The following is a 20713-nucleotide window of genomic DNA, read 5'->3' on the forward strand; positions in this document are numbered from 1 at the left end:
TGGGTTGTCTAGTAGGATCACTCAAAGTTCTTCAAACAATTAAATTCTAGAGAAATAGGGGCATCTGTGCCAAAGTTAATGAGAATGTTTCCTGTTGCTTAAGTTGTTCAAAGAGCTAACAACTCCAGTATGCACGCATTATATATGCACATAGTTATTAAGTCTTCCTTTGGGATGGCTGAGAGCCTGGCTTCTTTCTTTGAGACTAAAGGAACCAAGATCATAAAAACCACTAGGGCTCAGACAGAATGTCTATTGACCGATAACTCCATCTGGATTGTAACACTGGTAAACTCTGTCTAGTTGGGAAAATGTATTGATTACAAGTCACACATTTCACTGAAGGACTGTGCTAATCCTCTTCCACTTTGGAACATAGTTCAATAACTGCCATGCCCTGACAATCGTGGCGACTCTTCATGTGGTTTTTATTGTAGTGGACATACCAACTACTTTTAAATTAGCTCTTTTGACCATTTACTGTCTGTGGACAGCTATAAAAACTGCTGTCTAGTTTCCTTTGTGGACTTGCTGATACTAAACATTTAGATGAACCTTTGTTAGCCAGGGACGAAGGCAAGTTAATTACGTTTATTTTGCTAGATCTGTTGGAGGAATTGTTTGAAACGCAAAAGGCCTAGTTCTACTTGTGATGCACCTCAATGGCCACCTCCCTTGAAACCTTTGTTTAACATCTGCATCCAACCAGTGGCTGAGATACCAAGAAAGCAAGAACTGGGTTTATGGACGTGTCCCAATGATGCTCGTATAGCCTTTCACGTGATGAGTGTTGTGAACAACACAAGCTCACAGAGGCATCTGGACATCACAAGAAGACGCAGCTTAGCATGTTGATCCTAAATGGGTTCAAGGTGGAAGTTGTGCTGCTGGTCTGGTACTCCGCCTTTTCTGAATCTGTTTGCTTCTCTCCAACTTTCATTCTGCATATCAAAATATTGGTGCCTGATTGAACCTTGACATATCTTGCTAAGAACTGATTTGATACGTGAATGAAAGATGCAACTTGTTTGCAGCAAGCTTAGAACATTTTACATTAAATGCTCAAATCTGTGCCACCCTCATCAGAGCAATGGTGTTTGCTGTTATTTCAGATTGAGTACTGCTATTCTTTTTACATCAAAGGCAGTATGAATACCTCAGCCTGGCTGCTCCAGGTGCAGAATCGAGCTTGTCTGGGTTATCTGCAAATTGAGACCTCGGGATCTTGCTTCTATTAACAGGACTCTCTTACATTGATTGACAGTGGTAGCATGTGAAAGGTTTACAACTCTCACCTTTTCTTCAAACAATCTACAATGATTGCAGCTTCCAAACTGACCTGAAAGTTAAAGTCGGCCACAGCCAGGGTCGGACTGGTCTATAGGGCAATCAGGCAGTGCTCGATGGGCTGATCTGACAGATCAGTGTGTGAGACAGTATTTGAGCTGTTTGTGGGCCTGTTTTATTTTTAAGGTTTGCTGGGGCTAGATTTTACTGTTGATTTCCCGGATATTAAAACAAACATTGCCTGCAGAAAGCTCAATTCCACGCAATCTTTCATACCTTTCAAAACATGTATACATCATGTCTTTCTAAGGTCAAAGCTGACTCAATTTCCAAACATATGCCACTTTTTTTTGGTGCCTGGGCCTATTTTCTGTCCCAGTCTGACCCTGGCCGCATCTTGCCCCATTCAAGAGCCTAGATTTCAGGATGTATGTGGTCATAGGGGGTCCATTGTAGTACCTGTGATCAGCCTATGGGATGCTGTAAATCCTGGGCTACAAGATAATCGGAGAACACCTTAATTTTAACTGAGTTTTTAAGGTTCGCCCATTCAGAAATCCTACCTCTATGGGTTAACCCATTGGTATAAGAGATGGGCCTACACACTCTGTCCCTGCCACTTTGCCCTCTCAGTCCAAAGGAATTCTAAACCATGCGTCATCAAGAACCTTCAGATGCATGTTGGTGCATTGACTATAAATGGCTTATAATAAATCTTGGGTAGCTCCGTCATTGTACCTCAGACTTGACCTACCCCTCAGTTTGCTAACCCGTTATTGTAAAGCCTGATGTGACATGCCATTTCATTTTAAGCGGGACCTACAGCACATGTTGCTATTATTCTATGGAAATCTCACTTGGATCTGATAGTGCACCTTATTCATGACCTGAGGCACAATTTGCTTTAGTAGCAAAGGACACCTCCTATGCTGAGTACACCTTACTTCAACTGAGATTTGGACTTGCTTTTGTCAGCCAATTCCCTTTAGACACATTGTAAATCTGGCATACACAGTAGGGAGTTGAGGTCGATAATGAATAAAACAGCTCGTTTTATAAGTAAGACGCGAGAAATATGGAAACAAATGAAACTCTATTAGTTTGTGCAGGCTGTGACATATAAGCAAACACTGAATTTATAGAGACCAACATTATGTTAATGAGACTCTGTTGAAGAGTATCAGGTGATAGACAAAGATCTCTATTGAAAATAATGAGGCTTGTAACGACAGGTTGTACATTGAAGGGTATTAGCGCATCAGCAAGGGATCCCTATGCAAGTTTATAGGACTGGTGCTAAAGGGATATATATATTGTGATATATGATGTCAATTCTGAGTGAATGACAGATGCACAAACAAATGACAGGCATCTGAAGCTAGGCGTATGAGACAAAAGAAATTCCACTGAAGTGGCTAATTTTGTGAGATGTGGGGAAAAAAATTAGAAGAGCTCAAGAAAATGAGTGCAGGATGGAGGAGGGCTCCACCTCAATGCAGTTTCAATTAGTGATACTCACTGTCATTTATATCAAGTCGTTTGGTTGAGGAATTTGTGAGACCTTTATGCAAGTCAATGTGACTTGTGAAGTAGGCTCGGAGAAAACACCACTGATGTTAAGAAAGTGAAGCAGAATCCAGGATGTTAGAACCATTAGCATGCCTGAAACATCATGCTAATGATGAGAAACGGCAATTATTCATTTAGGACTCAATGGCAGTGTATATGTGCAGTGATGCAGAAATGAGATTGCCTTCTTCAATGGGTTTGTGGTTTTTTGGTCTCAGTGTTGTGGAAAGGTTCCTTTAAGGGACATTTTATGGAATTCAATATGCGTTACATGCGAAATGTGAGATACCAAGGAGTTGGAAGGCAGTGATGCATATTATGTTTCTATGGTTTAATATAGGTTGGGGTTCACAAATTCCAAAATGAAGTCAGGTTTGAAGTCACTATTTAGTAGGGGCGAGTTACAGACCTCCAACTGGTTGTTGTCCAGAAGATCCGAATAGTCTCACCAAATTTGTGCTTACCTTTGCAGAATTCTCCCGGCCCACTTCAGTGAGTGAGAACCATGATGGTGGCCTAGAGTCCGATAAACGGGACCATGGGGACATGGAGATGGATGGGATGAGGAACAAGCACGAAGCCGACGATGAGGATGAGGTTACGACACCTACCAAGATCAAGGAGCTGAAGGTGTGGATGTGTCGGCCTGGGGAATGGGTGGGGTGTTAATGATTTGATCATAGGAAAAGGAGGACAAGATGGATGCTATTAGTCAGTTACTAATTGAGAGATAGGACTCTCTTGGCACTAAAATATATCCCAATGGATCTTTTGCAATTCCTATGCAGACATTCCAACCAATTTGTAAGAAATACCATGTTGCCGGACACAGTAATACTGTGCCAGTGTTTAGGATGATGTGTTCTTATAGCCGTCTTCCCACATGAGAGTATCAGTCTATATCTTGCAAATATTTCTTTTTTAAATAGAAGTGCCCAGCCATTTTATGCCAGTGTGACTGTAGCAGCCTATCTCCTCAGATTCCACATCCTTTTCTTTACCATAGGCTAAATTTATTGAAGTAGCACAGTCATGATGAATAGCATTTATAGACATAAAATCATATACAATACAGATTTCCAAATCTTAGAAATATATATGGAATTCCATAGTTATTAATTTCTTGAAACACAGTGTAACAAAGTGATAACCCGTTGTGGTCAACTCATTTTCTTTCCCCAGGACGTACGGCCAAGTTCTGTATCTTCTTTGGGTAAACGTTGAGGCATGCAATTCATTTTCATAGATTGTTGTTATGACAACAAGGAGCACAGTAAGTGATTGTCACATACTACTCCTGCAGCCTCGGTGACGAGCAATAGCACATGAGATACATAGATAGGAATATGTTGCATTGCCCCTTCACCGAATTACTTGCATCACATTTTTCATTCAGTGTTACTTTACCTACCCAAACCCTAAATTCACATCAGACATGGCTTTTACGCTCAACAACACAGGGTCTCACAAAAAGCCGTCCCGCCCAGTATTATTAAATAGATCCAGGTGTAGATGTTTAAGTGCTCAAAGTGCTCAAGATCAGCATATCATTTGGAAATGATGCTAGTCTTAACTCCATGCAAATTGAATTATTGATGTTATAAACAGTGATACATGGATAAAGCAAGCCACACAAACAGGTGTATATGAATAAACATCCACACACGCGACACACCCACACACACACACACGCACACACACACACAACCACACACACACACACATATTCACACACAGACTCACTGCATCCCATCTACATGAATGGACACATTCATTTGCTCACATACACATTCAATAATGGTCCAAAGCCAAGCTAGGTGGCTAACCAGGTGACCACCACCAAAGGGAGTAAAGGGGGGCTGGAGTGGTAGTATAAGCAATAAAGGAAGCCACATTGTCACGGGTGATCGTTAGGAAAGTGCCTCATTGCCTTTGGTGGCGAAAATACCTTATTTGTATAAATGTCCCTTATACTGGTACAGATACAGATGGGTGCACACTGTATATACTAACAGTTTGTTGTACGCAAAACACACACATACTCAATGTATATAAAACAATGTTGTCTTTTCTTTTCTCTTCATGGCTCTCTGAGTCCCTCTTTGTAAACTTCCTAAAAACGGAGAGTTATATTTATTTGAAACAGCAGTCGAAGTGAATTTACAACAGTGTGGGAAGTATGATCCTGAGCGCAATGGTGGATGAGGGGTTATTAGTGAGTTTAGGAGCGTGGTCAACGATGGGGCTAATATTAAAAAAATAATCTGCAACTATGTTTTTAGCCTGTCTCTGTCAGGTAAGAACATATAGAATAATGCACACACCTTAAATGAAAAATAAATGCAAGGTAAACTAATCAGAGTAAAATGCACTATTTTCCCTTATGAATCCTCCGTTGGCTAATGTCATCACTGCAGATGGTTGTGTGTGTAACCAGAGAGCTACGGTATAGAATATTGGTTGGTGCAGTGGGTAATAGTGATTTGTGTATTTTTAGTGCTATGAGTTCCCAGCCTGTGACAGAAAGCATTATGAATATGTAAGTTAATATTTTAAATTTGCAATAGACATAACATAAGATAGGCTGCTGCAAAATGTGCAAACATGTATAGGTTTAAAATACAATGAGTTCTTCCAACGTATTGATTTTATTAATAGACAACTAGACTGCACCTAGGGCACATTTTTCATGTGTCAATTAAAACAAGAACTCCAGAAATCAGCTGGTAACCTCTCAAAAAGATTATCTCTGTCCTCATCCATCAATTAAAGACTAAGCAGGCTCCCAAGCAAACTTTACATCTAATGATTAACCAGTCGCACACATTTACATTTTTTCAGGTAGCTGGCACCCCAGTGAGAATACCGGTGTCTTCTTTAGCTCTCTGTTCCCCCGTTAGCACCATAGGAGACCCCCTCCCATTCACTTTCAGCCTAGCCATTTAAGATGTCTGTATCAAGCATTCTGGGATGGTTAATTTTTAACAAAAATAAGTGGAACTAGTTTTATTAAATTAAAAAAGTATGGGCATAGATCCCGCCCAATTCGAGCTTTGATTTGAATAGCATTTTATGTCGATGGGAGAGGCACATAGGCGGAAGCGTGGGACACTAACAACATATCCGTGCTACAGGCATCAGTATACATTCATATGCTCCCAGCGTGGCATTGGATGGGTACACGCCACAGCAAAATGTACATTAGTGGAGTCACTTCCTCCAGGAGACTGTATTCCTGAACTCTGTAAAGCAGAACACTCTGTCAGAGAAGTTAGCTTATGGCAGACAATAGTAAACTGACTGCTAGTGCACAGGCTCTCGGCACACATAAAAGTGTGCCCTTAAATCCTGCATCACCTGTGGAAGCTTATCTGAGATCTGCTGTTGAAACGGATAGGTTTGCTTTGCCTACCACGGAGACTGTGACGCCTTATTCTGTTTCTCACACTGTCACATATATTCAGCGCTTTAAATAGAAATGTAGAAGTGCAGGTACTTCCTAGTCAGAGTAGCTGTTTGCTCCCAAGAAGCAGCTGCGGCCCGTGCAGGGAAGAAATTTAGGGCCGGGTGGGGTAGGATTTTGACATACGAACACGAGGGAAAAATAATTATTTATTTATTTTTCCTTTGTGGTCGTCTGTCGAATTCCCCGAACCTGGCTTCACCGCCTCACCGCTCTTACCTGCACTGGCCACTGCTGCCAAGAAGTGCTGGTACGCTCCCATTAAATGTATTGCAACAGTGCTGAGAAGTGCAGGTACTCTGTACCGGACAGTACCTGCCCATTTAAAGCACTGCCTATATGCTAATACAAGAACAGCCTATTGAATTAACCAGGAACCTGCGATAAAGAAATAAGACAAACCATTAGTTGTTGAACTAAGACATTTTGGAAAAATCAAATTAAAAAACCATGAATCAGGTAACAAGTCAAAGAAACGTGTTATACCAGGATACTTTTACTATGAGCTTTTAAACATAGATATTTATTCATCCAAAATTACATTGCATAAAGATAGAGAGAGAAATATTATACATTGTATGGCAACGAAGAGTATGTGATCTCGAGAGAACTTGACAAGAATTGAAAGAAATTGTACTGCTTCAGTCAATATCACACCAGAAGAACGAACACAAAGATGTGAGACAACTCAGTGAGAAAAGGCCATAAAGTGGGTCTGGGGCCATTATGGTGCCGCATGAGTTACGGTCCTACCGGGTGAGCTGCAAAGGCTAAGGTACTCTTACAGTGGAGTTCCACAACTGTAACAGCGATTCCCTGAGTACAGCATTTATTTATTTATTTATTTATTTAAAGTTTTATATAGCGCGAACAAGATCTTTGCAGATATCAGAGCGCTTTACAGAAACAGTAGGTAGGATAAACACACTGTTGAAAAACGTATAGGGTAGTAAACGCACAGGAGTATGCACACTAAAACAATCAGGAAGCAATAATATTGAAGCCGTGCAATGACGATTCGAATAAGATTATAGCACCCCAGAGGGTGAGTATACACACTGTTGAAAACAGAATAGTAGGCAGCAGTGAGTGGATTGCAAGTTAGTAAGGCACTCAGGTCATAGTGTACAGCCCTAGTAAACAATCTGGAAAACAAGATAATAAAGCATCCGTGCAGTGATTTTGGTCCAGTAGCAGTCATAAAAGAGTCTAATATAGATAGCAATCAGGTAGCCGATAAACTAGGAGCCATGTACTAGGAGCATAAGCCACACGATGATCACACTAGGTGCAATAGATCAGGGTGCAAGAGGCATCCCACTAAAGGCGCTTGAGAAAAACCAGGGACAACAGATTATACAGGTCCCTAGCGAGGGAGGCTTCAGGAAGAAAATGGACCAGCAGAGTGACGTCTCTGTTTTTGTATGATTTTTCCAAAATATATTAGTTCAGGAACCATTGTTTTATCACATCTCGCCTGTGCTCTCATTGCTCTGCGGGCTGTTGACCACACAAAGGTCAAATGCAGGACCCTGGGCATCATTCATAAGGCCTCTCTAAAATGCTGACACCAGGCAGATCAATGAAGTGTCAGCGTTGACTTCTTAATACAGATTTGCTGAAGCCTGGTGAGATAGCATGCTTTAGGTCGGAATGCTCCACATGCCAGGCTCCTAGCTTTCAAATTCCTTCAAAGCCATTACCTTTTAAGACTTTTGAGCAAAGTTTTCAGGAATCACTTGGAAATGCTTAATCAAGTATCTCTGTACCTTATCACCTTTGTCAACCTGGTCAGCTTGGTATTAATTAACCAGCTTTGATTTTTATTTTGCCATCATTTCTCTTATCATAGTGCCAGAATCACGTGTTCCATCTGGGACCAACCATTCGCTGTGGATCACAAACTATTTTCCAGACAATAGCTCTGCTGGCCAGTGCTTTTATAATTTGTAATGGGCATGTGATGCAGCATTGGGTGAACAGACAAAATATTGACTCCAAAATATCGACTGGACATAATATCGAGTTTTAAATATAGACTGGACAAAATATCGACTGGACATAATATCGACTACAAAAATATCGTTTTTCAGGTAAGTGAAGTAATATCGACTGTATAAAATATAGATAGCAAAAATATCGAATTTTTAATAATATATAATATTTTATAGTGTATTTTTATGTAATAATATGTGTGAAAAGTGTGTATTAATGTTATAAAATATTTTATTAAATGTATTTTGTTTTTTTAATAATTGTGTTATGTAATTCTGTAGCGGGTTGTGGGTTTATAGGGGAATAGGGTGGGAAGTAATGTAATAATAATTAATTAATTAATATATGTTTGTAAATATTTATAATTAATAATTAATTGATAATTAATAATAATTAGTTAATTAATTAATATAATTTTGTACATATTTTGAATTAGTAATTAATTGGTAATTGATTAATTGTAATTAGTTAATTACATTAATTAGAGTACATTTAAATATATATAATTTTGTGTTATTGTTAAGTAATTAATTGGGAAAAAATAATATTAATTATTAAAATAATTACAGCTAATGTGCTAATATATTTACTTTATTGTTATTGTTAATTAATAATTATTTGGTAATTAAATAATATTGATAAATTTTGGGTAAAGGAGTATTTTTAGGGTTCAGGGTCAGTTTTCAGTTTTTGGGTAAAGGGGCATTTTTAGGGTTCAGGGTCAGTTTTCAGTTTTTGGGTAAAGGGGCATTTTTAGGGTTCAGGGTCAGTTTTCAGTTTTTGGGTAAAGGGGCATTTTTAGGGTTCAGGGTCAGTTTTCAGTTTTTGGGTAAAGGGGCATTTTTAGGGTTCAGGGTCAGTTTTCAGTTTTTGGGTAAAGGGGCATTTTTAGAGTGCAGGGTCAGTTTTCAGTTTTTTGGGTAAAGGGGCATTTTTAGGGTTCAAGGTCAGTTTTCAGTTTTTGGGTAAAGGGGCATTTTTAGGGTTCAGGGTCAGTTTTCAGTTTTTGGGTAAAGGGGCATTTTTAGGGTTCAGGGTCAGTTTTTAGTTTTTGGGTAAAGGGGCATTTTTAGGGTTCAGGGTCAGTTTTTAGTTTTTGGGTAAAGGGGTATTTTTAGGGTTCAGGGTCAGTTTTGGGTTTTTGGGTAAAGGGGTATATTTTAGGGTTCAGGGTCAACAAATAAGATTGTAAAAAATTATTTTTATTATTTTCATTTATTATTTAATTATTATAATTTAATTTAAGTATTTGTAAGTATATGTTAGTAATTAAAATTTAATATTAATTTAATTTAACACTGTTTTTAATAAAGTCGATATTTTTTACATCTATATTATTGTTAACGATATTTTGTAGTCGATATTTTTGTACTTACCTGTTTGTAGATAGAAAGTCGATATTTTGTCTGTCGATATTTTGGCAACGATATTTTTGCAGGTCGATATTTTGGCAGTCTATATTATTTCAGTGATCCGCAGCATTGGCTTGACTTTGCCTTGTCACCATTCTAATAACAACTGAAGAGTGAATTATTATGGCCCACAAAAGTAAGGGAGTATATAATCTTAGCAGGCATCTTTATGAATGTAATAAAATTATCACATGTGGAACATGTTCCAGCTGTCATGATCACAATCTTTCTCATAGCTCTAAAGAATTCTAGTTATCTGGAGCCTTTGGGCGATAACTGTTTGGTTCTCAAAATCGAAGAAAATGTAGCTTGAACAAGTGTTTTATCAGTCTGGGGTCTATAAAGGTTTTTTGAGGGAATGTGGGTAATTTATTAAGTGAGTTGGAGAATAAAGATATTGGAGTCAGCTCACTTAGCTAGATTGTATTTCAATTGGTGTCACTCAGATTGTGGGGTAGGTCTGGTTATGTCTTGTCCTACCCTGCCATGGCATCAGAATCTTACAATATATATGATTGTATTGTGTTTAAGTTCCTATGGTGTCACAAAGGTCAGCAGTAATGTGATGTAATTTAATTTTTCTGTGATGTTGTCTACTGTGCTAATTAGTTACTTAGATATCTTATAAAACTGTCTGTTTTTGTCACCATCACAACAGCCAGACATTGTGATGAGTATATACCATTTGCTAATGCTACTGTGAGAGAGGAATCTCAGTTAGATTCCTATAGCAACCACAGGTTTCTGCTGTGCAGAACCAATTACAAACCATACCACTCTTACTATATGGTACCACACTGCAGACCTCCACTATCTCCATGTGACACTCCATCACATAGAATCAGAGAACACCGCACTCAAAGCCTCACAGCCTCCACGCTACCGCAGCTTCTTCAGGTAATGCTGTTTACCAACCTCATACACACACACACTTGCACACATATTCACTACCCATAGCCTTACACATTGGTTCAGAAGTAGGTCACAGGGCATAGCCCCCCCTTTGAAGCTCCTCTAACGGGACTATCTGCCTCACCTCTTCTAATAAAGCTCACATGCAAACTTCCTCCAATGACACTGTTTGTCTTACACCTTGCACTACTGCTTATACATGCGGTCAGATGACACTACATCTTCTCTTTCATCCGCAAGCTGTGCCTACCTACTACACCCCTGTGTTCGGTGGAAGGTGACAAACACCCCTCCTCCTGGACGACACTCCATTGTGACGACACACAACACATACAGACAAATACATCACCTTGCTTGCGTATAGTTTATCCTTGGAACACTCAGGCATTTTGAGCTTGGCTCAAAGCTCAAGACAGACTACAAAGGAAGTTGTTAACTGGCAAAATAAAAGCATCAAAAGGTCAGGTAATACATGATCGCTACTAAAATAAAGTAACATAATATAACGTTGCAGGAGTCTTGCAGTATTAGCACAACTCAGCTATGGTGGCGCGCCTGCTGATCGTGCCATATAGTAATAGTGAAACCATAGATCTAAAAATTTGTACAATGTTGGATGCCGCTGCTAAGAGTATTCCCAACAATAGGGGGAGTTCTAGTTCATAAACATGGTAATGCTGGTTGGGGCTTCACTCTGCTGAACTCCATATCAATATATGTTGTCTATGGTGGAGAGTCTTCCATAAAAACAGTGATAGTAGTTTAATGAACAAAGTGGTAATGCAGTCAACTGGCATTACTGTAGATTCTTCCCTGGGTTAAAGTGGACAGGCTGCCTATGTTATAACATCACATTGATCCCCCACTGCTTATTTTAAATCCCTATCCGCTGCCAGTCGGAACAGGAAACTACACCTCGGCACAAGCAGGAGGTATTCAACGTTTGTCCGTGGAGTCCCTCTCCTTCTGCACGTTTTGTTACCTCAACAATGCATGACCTGCATCTATCTTCCTCCAGATGTGTGTTTAGTGGAATACCAGACGTCTCATCCTGGACTTTCATATCACTATGCTGTTAACTTTAAGGTTCTTAGAGCTTTACTGTAATCTGTAGGTCAGCACTTCATAAAGCATTCTGACCTTCATAATGCCATTTGTAATTATCTGGAGCTCAGAGAACCGTATCTATATCACCTATGAAATGTTAATGTTTCATAATCTGTACAATATATTACAGCACTTACAAAATGTGGCATTAAGCCAAGGTTTTCTACAATCCCTCCCCTGGCTATCCAGAACAAACGTCTGATATTCCAATAAATAGAACAATTCTCTTTCTTTCAAACCTTTCCCAATTCCTCTTTCTGCCACTCATAACATTTAAATGTAATGTAAATGTAAATGTAATTGAGCTTATATAGCGCACAGCTACCCGCAGTGGGTGTCCCGGCGCTTGCTTAGGGAACCCGTCCTGATATTCCCCTGTGTGATAGCCCCAGCGGGTATCCACAAGGTGAAAGTCAGGCATCCCGCCGCGAGGGGCTGTTGTGGAGATTAAGCAAGCTATTGCCCAGAGTCGCAGAGTGTGAACCCGTGAGTCGAGAAGGCACCGGAGCGAGAATTATCGAGTCCGTGGAATTTTTAGCCCAAGACCCGCCGAGGCAGGGAATTGAACCCTGGTCCAGGACCGATCTCAGCTTCCGGGTCTGCCGCCTCTAACCCCTGAGCCACACTTCTCCACTTTAAACCTATATCCCTCCTAGTTTTCACTTTGGCTTGAAGCTCTCCAGCCAGAGTGTCCATGCTTGATTGGGTAATTGCTGCAAGCCCTAATTGGGTATTTATGGGCAAATGGTTTGTGAAGGCCAGGCCTATCCTGTGAGTTCTTGGACTAGTGGGGTGTCCATGGTAGAATGGGGTATCTTCTAATAACCAGTTTATCTTGAATCGATTGTTACTACTCTTCAGGCTGGTCTATTGACACAAGACTAGGATCTTTGTTCTTTTTGAGTGATAATAGCATATTGGGATGTCAGTGACCTCCTGAGAAACCGATATCTGACAGGATCTATATTCCTAACTCTAACTGATTGTGTGTCATACCTATACCTCAGTACTTTGTCAACGCACTACTGTTGCGTCTCTGCTGGATAGATTACTTTTGTCAAAGTGTAAAAGTGTAGTACATACAGACATTTATGAGTGAGTTAAATAGCAGCATATGTCAGCCATGGAAACTTTTACTCAGAGATCCATAACTAGTTTTGGAATCTGTATTCTAGAGGCGCATGCATAAAATACAGAAGTGTCTAAATGGACCACCAATTCTCTTGGTATATACATTTGGTATTGTACACTTCTTTATAAATATTCGTCTTCAATAGATATAGTTTCATTCTTTGTTTTGCAACCTACATCTTGTGACAAAATGCATGTTTTGCAGTGGTTCATTTTGTTAGGCCTTCAGCAAAATCCCATTGAAATCCATTCACTTTTCCTCATTGCATGGGCATGTCCATAGAATCACACACTGTCATATATTGCTTCTCTACAATTTTGCATGTGTTTTGAGATCATTCCTTAACCAATATCTCTCTCTCTCTTTCTTACAATACTTTCTGTATCTTTTCTCACTGTACTTGAGCTTTCCCAAGGATGGTGTCCATTTTATATTGTGGTTGACATGACTGCTTAGTTCAATTCCCTTATCAATCCCTCCTGGCGTTATATTACCCTTTCCATACCCTGAATAAATGCCATAAATAGTCTAAGTGGTTATTATTATTGGAATTTTCTTGATTGCACCTAACTCTCCTGCCATCAGATCACTCATCTACTTAGCATCCATTTCTACTTCATCAACCATAGCCCAGTTAGGTTCTTAAACGAACTCATCATCTTCATATATCTTATTGTGTGACTCTTACTCCTACTTCATGGGTAAGCAAAGGTCATATCACCAAGGCACTCTCTTCCTTTCCACATTTCATGAATTGCTTTTAAAATCTACTCCCATGCATTCTCCCCCATGGTAGAGAGTGACTTATCATGATGGTTGGTGAGTAGGCTCACTTTATTCCATCCTGTTGTTTGAGCTTTTTATGAATATATTTCCTACTGCAAATTATGAATACATTGTTAGCTTAAAGTTTGGGTTCTAACAGCTTCTGTCCTCTTCTATCTCTCCTTGTCCATTCTTTTCTACTAAAGTTTTTAGACAAATCTCAGGATGTTTTGCTGAAGCACCAAGCCAGTATCAATGAACTGAAGAGGACGTTGAAGGAGCCAAACAGCAAGTTGGTGCATCGAGAGAAAAACAGGGAAAAGCGGTTGCCTTCCTCACCCACGTCTTCCTCACCTAAGCAGGAGGAGTCACCACAGGGGACACCTGAGAAGCTCACTGAGGTCAGTTAAAAATAAATGTTGAATGACACATTTTATATTATTTGTTTGCCCATTCATTTCTTTTCATCATCTAGCCATTTCATCCTTATTTTATCACCTACACTTATATTCTTTTGTACTTCTAGAAACCATTATCCTAAGCAGAGCTAAACATAAGCCTCCGATCAGAAGTAATGCCAAAAAGATGTGTTCTTCTTTTGAAGTCAATATGGCTTAGCCCAAATTAAATATGTTTGTGTTTTTTGTAGATTGTTGTAATTTGTTTTGTTTTGTTCCTTATTTGATTTTATCTAATAAATGTCAGTCCTATTAGGTCGTTTAGGTAGTGTTAAATCAGGCATTTGTAATTTTGCCATCTTTGCCCCAACACAGGTGTTTCTCAATCTGTTAATACTTCTTTGTAGTACTCAAAATCTTGGCGCTGTCCATAGATTTGCACGGTATCCTGACTGATGGGGAAATGGGCTGCCTCTATTGAAGCTTGGCAAAATTGCGTTTAGGAAATGGTTGGTTAACAGTGATGGTGGTGAAGACCAGTCTTTGCTTTCTTTCTACTTGTAGCACAAGGTAGGGAGTATAATTGAGAAAAGTAGTCATATCTTTCCACTTCCGCATTGTTAATGACCACCATTGATCGAGGAGTCCAATGGTGGCATACCACAGGCTGGCCACAATTCTAATGGGTCTCTCAAAATAGACAGAAGGTAGTAGGGTGGCCTTCATTTCTTTACCACTGGTGATCCTGTGTGTCTTCTAAGCCTCTACACACACAGAGCAGCCTCTGCCATAGCCTGTGAGAGAATTATCTTCTGAACATTTACTTTAGTAAATATGTTGAGGCACAAAATAACTCAACACGCCCATATGTCAGCCAACGCACCAATAGCAGAAATATCAAGGCTTTAGAAAGTGTGTAAAATCGCCCAGTTGATGATTTACATTCTTTTGTAATCTCTGGTGAGCTGAACATTTGGTATAGGAGATTACTTTTCATGTCTTTCATGAAAGAACACGAGAGCTATAATGATCTGCGACTATCCTTCTTATCCATGGTAACCTTTTAATGTTCTCTCTTTGTTGGTATGTGTGTCACTCTTGTTCCCATAAAATGTTTGCATTTAAAATTATATTCATCACAAGTGATATCTATAGTAGGTGTTCTGGACAGTCAAAATATCAACCCTGTTCTCTATTCAACCTAGAGTAGAAATGTCTTGTTTGAAAAGTTTGGTGCGGAGTGAAACAACATATGGCCACTGTAGCAAGAGGGAATTATGGTTTTGCGTTAATCACTGAACTAATCCAGAAACATTATGATGCCTGTTTTTAGCTGTGACACCTGCCATGAATTTTCTACAATCTGTAATCATTGCCTTGTCACGTAAAACTATCAGAAGGCCTATGAAAGCCCACAGAGCAATCTAATATTATGCAATGGAAGTCTTAGTTCTATGGAAGCAATGGAACTAATTCAAAAAGCCACTGTGGAATCGATGGAAATTTGCATGTGAATTTACAACGTTGACTTGAATCGTGCATGAAGCTTTTTTGATCACAATAGCATGAAAACTTTAGCAATTAACAAGCATTTCTAATGTACTAGCATTGGCAATTTAATCACAGGCATGGAAACTTTGAGGATTATTTCGCAAGGCTTGTTGATGAGCATGAAGATCTGTGTATGAGCATGGACACTGCAGGAAAACATCTGATGATTCAAGAATGTAGGGGAAACCTTTATAATTAACATGGAAGTCACCACGGTTGGCATGCCGGTGACTGTCCATCAGCATGTTAATCTTGGATGATAAACACATCAGACCTGCCTTGGAAACATGATGTTGAAGCGTCTCATGTGGTGGAGTTCGACCATTGACAACGTTGCAATGAATAAGCAAAATACTCCTTCGACGCTCACCTCACAGAGAGGAGGATATCAAATCCTTATAAGAAAATGAATTGTCTTAACTTGCATGATGGTTAAGCCAATTTAGGGTATGTTGTGAGAGCATTAAGTCATGTTTCCCTTATGTTACGTTTTCCTGCTTGAGGGAGGAGGTGTCTATTTTTGCACATCCATCCTACTTACGTTATTAATAGGTATCATTCACACTGCTATTTTGCGGCACTTGTGGGATTCCGCGTACCTACTTTTTTACTGGATGCTTGTTTCTTAGGTACCTTGAGGATAGTGCTGAGGTCCTCAATTCTCTCTGCATGTTCTGTAGGCAGACATTTATATTTTTCACCGCATGCCCTTTAAACTTTTTTCACGTTAGGCACTTTGTAATTTTGTTTATAGACTTGGTCCTTCAAGACCTTATTTTCTTCAAAACTGCTGAAAGGTGAACAGGAGGACGTCATTCTTTTACCATTTCAGAATTGTTCCTGATTTCACAGTGCGTTCACAAAGTTTTCACAGAACTCTTTGCTTGGCAAGGATACAGCATCATCTAAGAAAGATGGGACTACCAATTGTCAAAACTTCTGGTTTTACTTTCTGTCAGTTGACACCAATTGGCTCAGACACTGTACAAAATATTAATAACTATCTAAATTCTGGTAGGAGGCCCCACGACAGATGTTGACATTTTCCCTTCATGGATACTTAAATTACAGTCACTGTCGACGAAACTTTGTGGAGTTTGAGTCAGAACAATTGATAGATGTTGGTGTCTTTTTTCTCTCCTTTCTCTCCTCTCTTTTGGGTGTTTGGTATACTCTCCTTATATATGCTGGATCAGGGAATGGAAGAGGAGGAAGAAATCGACAACTTTGAACCTGAGTCGGCTGCACCATTAAACATGGAGACTTTATTGCAAAAAAGTCCTGTCTCTTCTCCTGAGGTTGTCAATATTTTGTTTTACTTGATTTGTTTCTTATTTAGTTTGGCTTATTTCCTGTCTTCCTACCAGTATCCTTCTCTTCCTTTTCTCTTTTTGATCTTTCTTTAAAGCCTTGCTTAAAAGCATCATCCTTTATTTATTTCTCTGTGAACCCCACCTCTCTTTGAACAGAAAACTTGAGTCTCTAAATCTTCCATTAGACACAAGTTGGTGTCTCTCATTTTTGTTTCTCTCCAAGAATCTTTCTTCTAATTGCGATGCCCAAGTAAGATTAAGTGCAGATCTCCATTTCTGCCTCCTTTTGCAAATTTGGATAAGGGGCATGGCATACCTTGAAGAAAGTTTGATGCCATTAGGTGATTAGGAGGTGTGTGGAAGAGCTGGCGTCTTTTTTATGATGGGCGGGCGATGGACTAGAAGGCTCCTATGAGTTGACTCCCAAAAGTATGTATATTTCATCTGTGTTTCTGCAATCACAATAAGGTTTCCATGAAGACTATGAATCACCTTTTGTACCTTTACTCATAATTAATGGGCATCCACCTTGCACGATGGTGCTGCGTGTGCCAGACAGCCAGTTAATCAGGCCTGCATTTTAACCTCGTAAATCTGGAGTGTAGTGGTTCTCATGCTAGAGCCTAGACTGAGGCCTTGTTTTGAAAACGTTAAGGTATTTTCCTTGCGTTGCCTTTAAAGCTAAATCCTCCCCTTTTCATAGGTGAACCTGATTACATTTTCTGTGCTATCTCTTTGGCAGCTGCTCAATAAGATGTTTTTTTTTTTGCCTCAATGAGATCATGCAATAATTCACAGAATTATTCAGAAATTAAAAGGGATACGTTTGCCACAGATGAAAGACTGGGTAAGGACGTTACACTTCAAAGCAGACCCTGTTCTTTTCTTATGAAGTCTTTGAATTTGAAGATGAAATGTTGAATGTAGTCCTAGTTTAGGACACAAGCGTCACCATGCCATGCACTCTAGGACGCATCCGACAGAGCTGCATTGACAGCCACTGGAAGAGGTGGCTATGTGACAATTGGTTATCTGGCCGAGGCTTCTTGATATTACCTTCTCGATTTTACAGACTACAATCAACCTGACTTAGAGGCAATTCTTAGATATGTAGCTTGAAAGTGGGCAAGCTCCTGTAGTGTTCCTGTAGTACATGCCCTATGTGAATTTTTTTTTTAAATGCTTCATTTACCCCAACTTTCTGTCGGTATTCTGTTCACTATGGATGGTCGGCACCTGTTTACAAGAACTAGAAAACAAGCTAGTGCATGCCCCTACATTTTTCTATCTGTTTTTATTGATTTGCTGAACCATATATCACAGTGGTCCACATGTACTAAGCACTAAGCAATTTGTGGCCAATATTTTTGCAACCAGGGTGGAATTTTACAAAGCGTTCCATGAACTGACTGGTTGGTTAACAAAATTCGGAATCGTAGTGGGTCGCAATCTGACCTACCTCATCAATATTCATGAGCTAGGTCACAAATTGAGACCCAGGCAGGCGTCAACAGGCCACTATGTCTGTGATCGCATTTTAATACGTTATTTTTTTCACATGCAGCCTGTTTTCCACAAGGTAAAATGGGATGCTTTTTAAAACATTTAGGGACATGGGCTTTTTTTGCAGTAGTCCCCCCACTTTTTACAAGGTATTTGATTAAACTTTGACTGACGTGCACTGGGTTCCTGCTAATAAGATCCTCAGTGCCAGTGTTTTTTCGGTCAAAACAAGACACCTAGTCAAGTCAAGTCAAGTCATAGAATTTATATAGCACACTACATACCCAGAGGGTCTCAAGGCGCTTAGGGAGGGGTGGGGGATTACTTGTCAAATATCCACGTTTTAAGTTGCTTGATACCGTGACAAGGCCTTTAGCACCCCTGCAAGTTCCTGGTAAGTTGTACCTCTGGTACCCAGGGCACAGCTACAAAAGAGGATCCCTAAAAGTTGCAGCATATCTTTTGCCACTCTAAGGGACTCAACACCAAACTCATGCAGACTGCTACTGCAGGGTGCGTGACAAGATGCCCCAAAAAGTGAAAACATGACATGACACACTTGTGTGCCATATCCCCTAAACACTGCATGTAATATTTGTAAGTCACCCCTACAGCAGGCCTTACAGTAAGGCAGGGTGCATTATAATACATGTGACGGTTTCACTGCATGAGCAGATATGTCCTTGTGCTGGCAAGTTCCATTACTGACAGTACAAGTGAACAGCAAAGCCATTTTAAGGTATATACTGGGCATTGGTCAAAACGAGTTCCCTAGCTACATGATAGCTTCACTGAAACTAGGTATGTTTGGTATCAAACATCTCGTATTAATAAACTCACACTGATTTCAGTGATAGATTTATCAATACATGTCAACGTAGAGGGACCCGCTGAAAACCTACCAACTGCTGGTGTACTGACTGAGTGGTTTCCGACGACTGCCATCACAGACATGTTTCTGACCCTCAGGGGTAAGGGCCTTTGCTATAAGGAGTTCCGGAATAAAGCCTGCTCTGGCAGAGGTTGTTTATACCCCCTCCCACAGGATAACCTGCAAATTAGCATTCTAAGGCAGGGAGCTTCAAAGAGCCCACTGCCTTTTGTATGCGAAGCTGGCTTCTGTCACAGGAGAGGAGGCTGACCTCCCCCTTCCCTGTGCATTGTGGTACTAGTACAGGTGGGAAAATTAGCTATGCAGGAGGCGTGTTGCACTGTCAGACTGGACACACCTCTAGGGTGACCAGCTGGAAATGAATGTAACTTTAGAGATTCCACCATCTTGTATGTTCTGGAATTAGGAATTCTTGGTCTGGTTGATGCCCACTCCTCAAGGGAGGTGGTCAATTAGGGGGTGTAGTGACCCCAGGGGGAATAGCCAATTTGCTACTACCCATCAATCCCCTTAACAGCCATAATTTCAGTATGATGGAGACACCCTAATACCAGTACTTCAGATGTCTATGGACATAAACAAAGAAGTGGACATATCACTCCCCACCCATCTCCGCCTTACTCAAAACCACATCTCCTTCAGAAAAGAACTTAAAACCTGGATATTCGACAAATAATGAACCCCTTACCCAAGCGCCTTGAGACCCTCTGGGTGAGCAGTGCGCTATACAAATACCCGAACTTGAACTTGAACTTAAGAAGACTTCTGAACCGAGAACTGAGGAGCACAACTGACTTGGTGCCAATCTTGCCTGTCTGCGGCACTCAACATTCTTGTAGCAACTGATTCATCCTGCCACTATGCAGACCTCAAGAAACCCAGAGGGCTATCAGTGCCTTGGAATAGAGGAGCTTATTCCCCTGCACCTGCAGGCAACAAAGAAGCAAGACCCGGTACCCCGACCTGTCGCCTACAGAGTCTACCAACGCAGCAGCAACCAAGGAAGAGTTAGCAGTGCTTGTCAGGTCAGATCCATCCTCCCTCCAAGTGTGGGGATACCAGGACCAAGCTGAGCTGCACAGTGCCAGTACCTGGGTACTGGACCCCTCGCAGCAGCCAAGGCTTGTTCTGTCCAGCCCAGACACCAACTCCAGGGAAGAACGACCTGCACATCGAGGGACTTCCGTGACAGTGAGACCCACATCGAGAGTGGCCTAGCTGTCCTGTTTGCCCCTCTGCCCCAAAGCCAAAGACCAAGAGTGAGTCTGCAGCCGCTGCCACCAGACGACTTAAAGCAACCATGCACCCGCACCCCAGAGCCCGAGTCAAAGGGAGGTGACAGTGCCTATGGGGTCCCCAAATCCAGAAGAGCTAAACCCGCCCTAGGGTTTGCCAAGACTGGACTTCCGGTTGC

General features: G+C 40.5%; 1 protein-coding gene across 2 annotated transcripts in view; it reads left to right on the plus strand.

Moving 5' to 3' along the window:
* LOC147705755 (band 4.1-like protein 1) overlaps positions 1-20713 on the plus strand; it is a 644658-nt gene that overhangs the window by 537786 nt on the left and 86159 nt on the right. The window contains exons 13-16 of one of the 2 annotated variants that reach the window (XM_086932199.1): positions 3329-3486; positions 11535-11570; positions 13849-14043; positions 16788-16889. In XM_086932199.1, the coding sequence (XP_086788325.1) occupies positions 3329-3486; positions 11535-11570; positions 13849-14043; positions 16788-16889 (491 nt within the window). The remainder of the gene's footprint in view (positions 1-3328; positions 3487-11534; positions 11571-13848; positions 14044-16787; positions 16890-20713) is intronic. The other variant, XM_086932200.1, reaches the window with a different exon arrangement.

This window comes from Lissotriton vulgaris, chromosome 7 (genome assembly GCF_964263255.1).
Source record: "Lissotriton vulgaris chromosome 7, aLisVul1.2, whole genome shotgun sequence".
Taxonomy (NCBI): Eukaryota; Metazoa; Chordata; class Amphibia; order Caudata; family Salamandridae; genus Lissotriton; species Lissotriton vulgaris.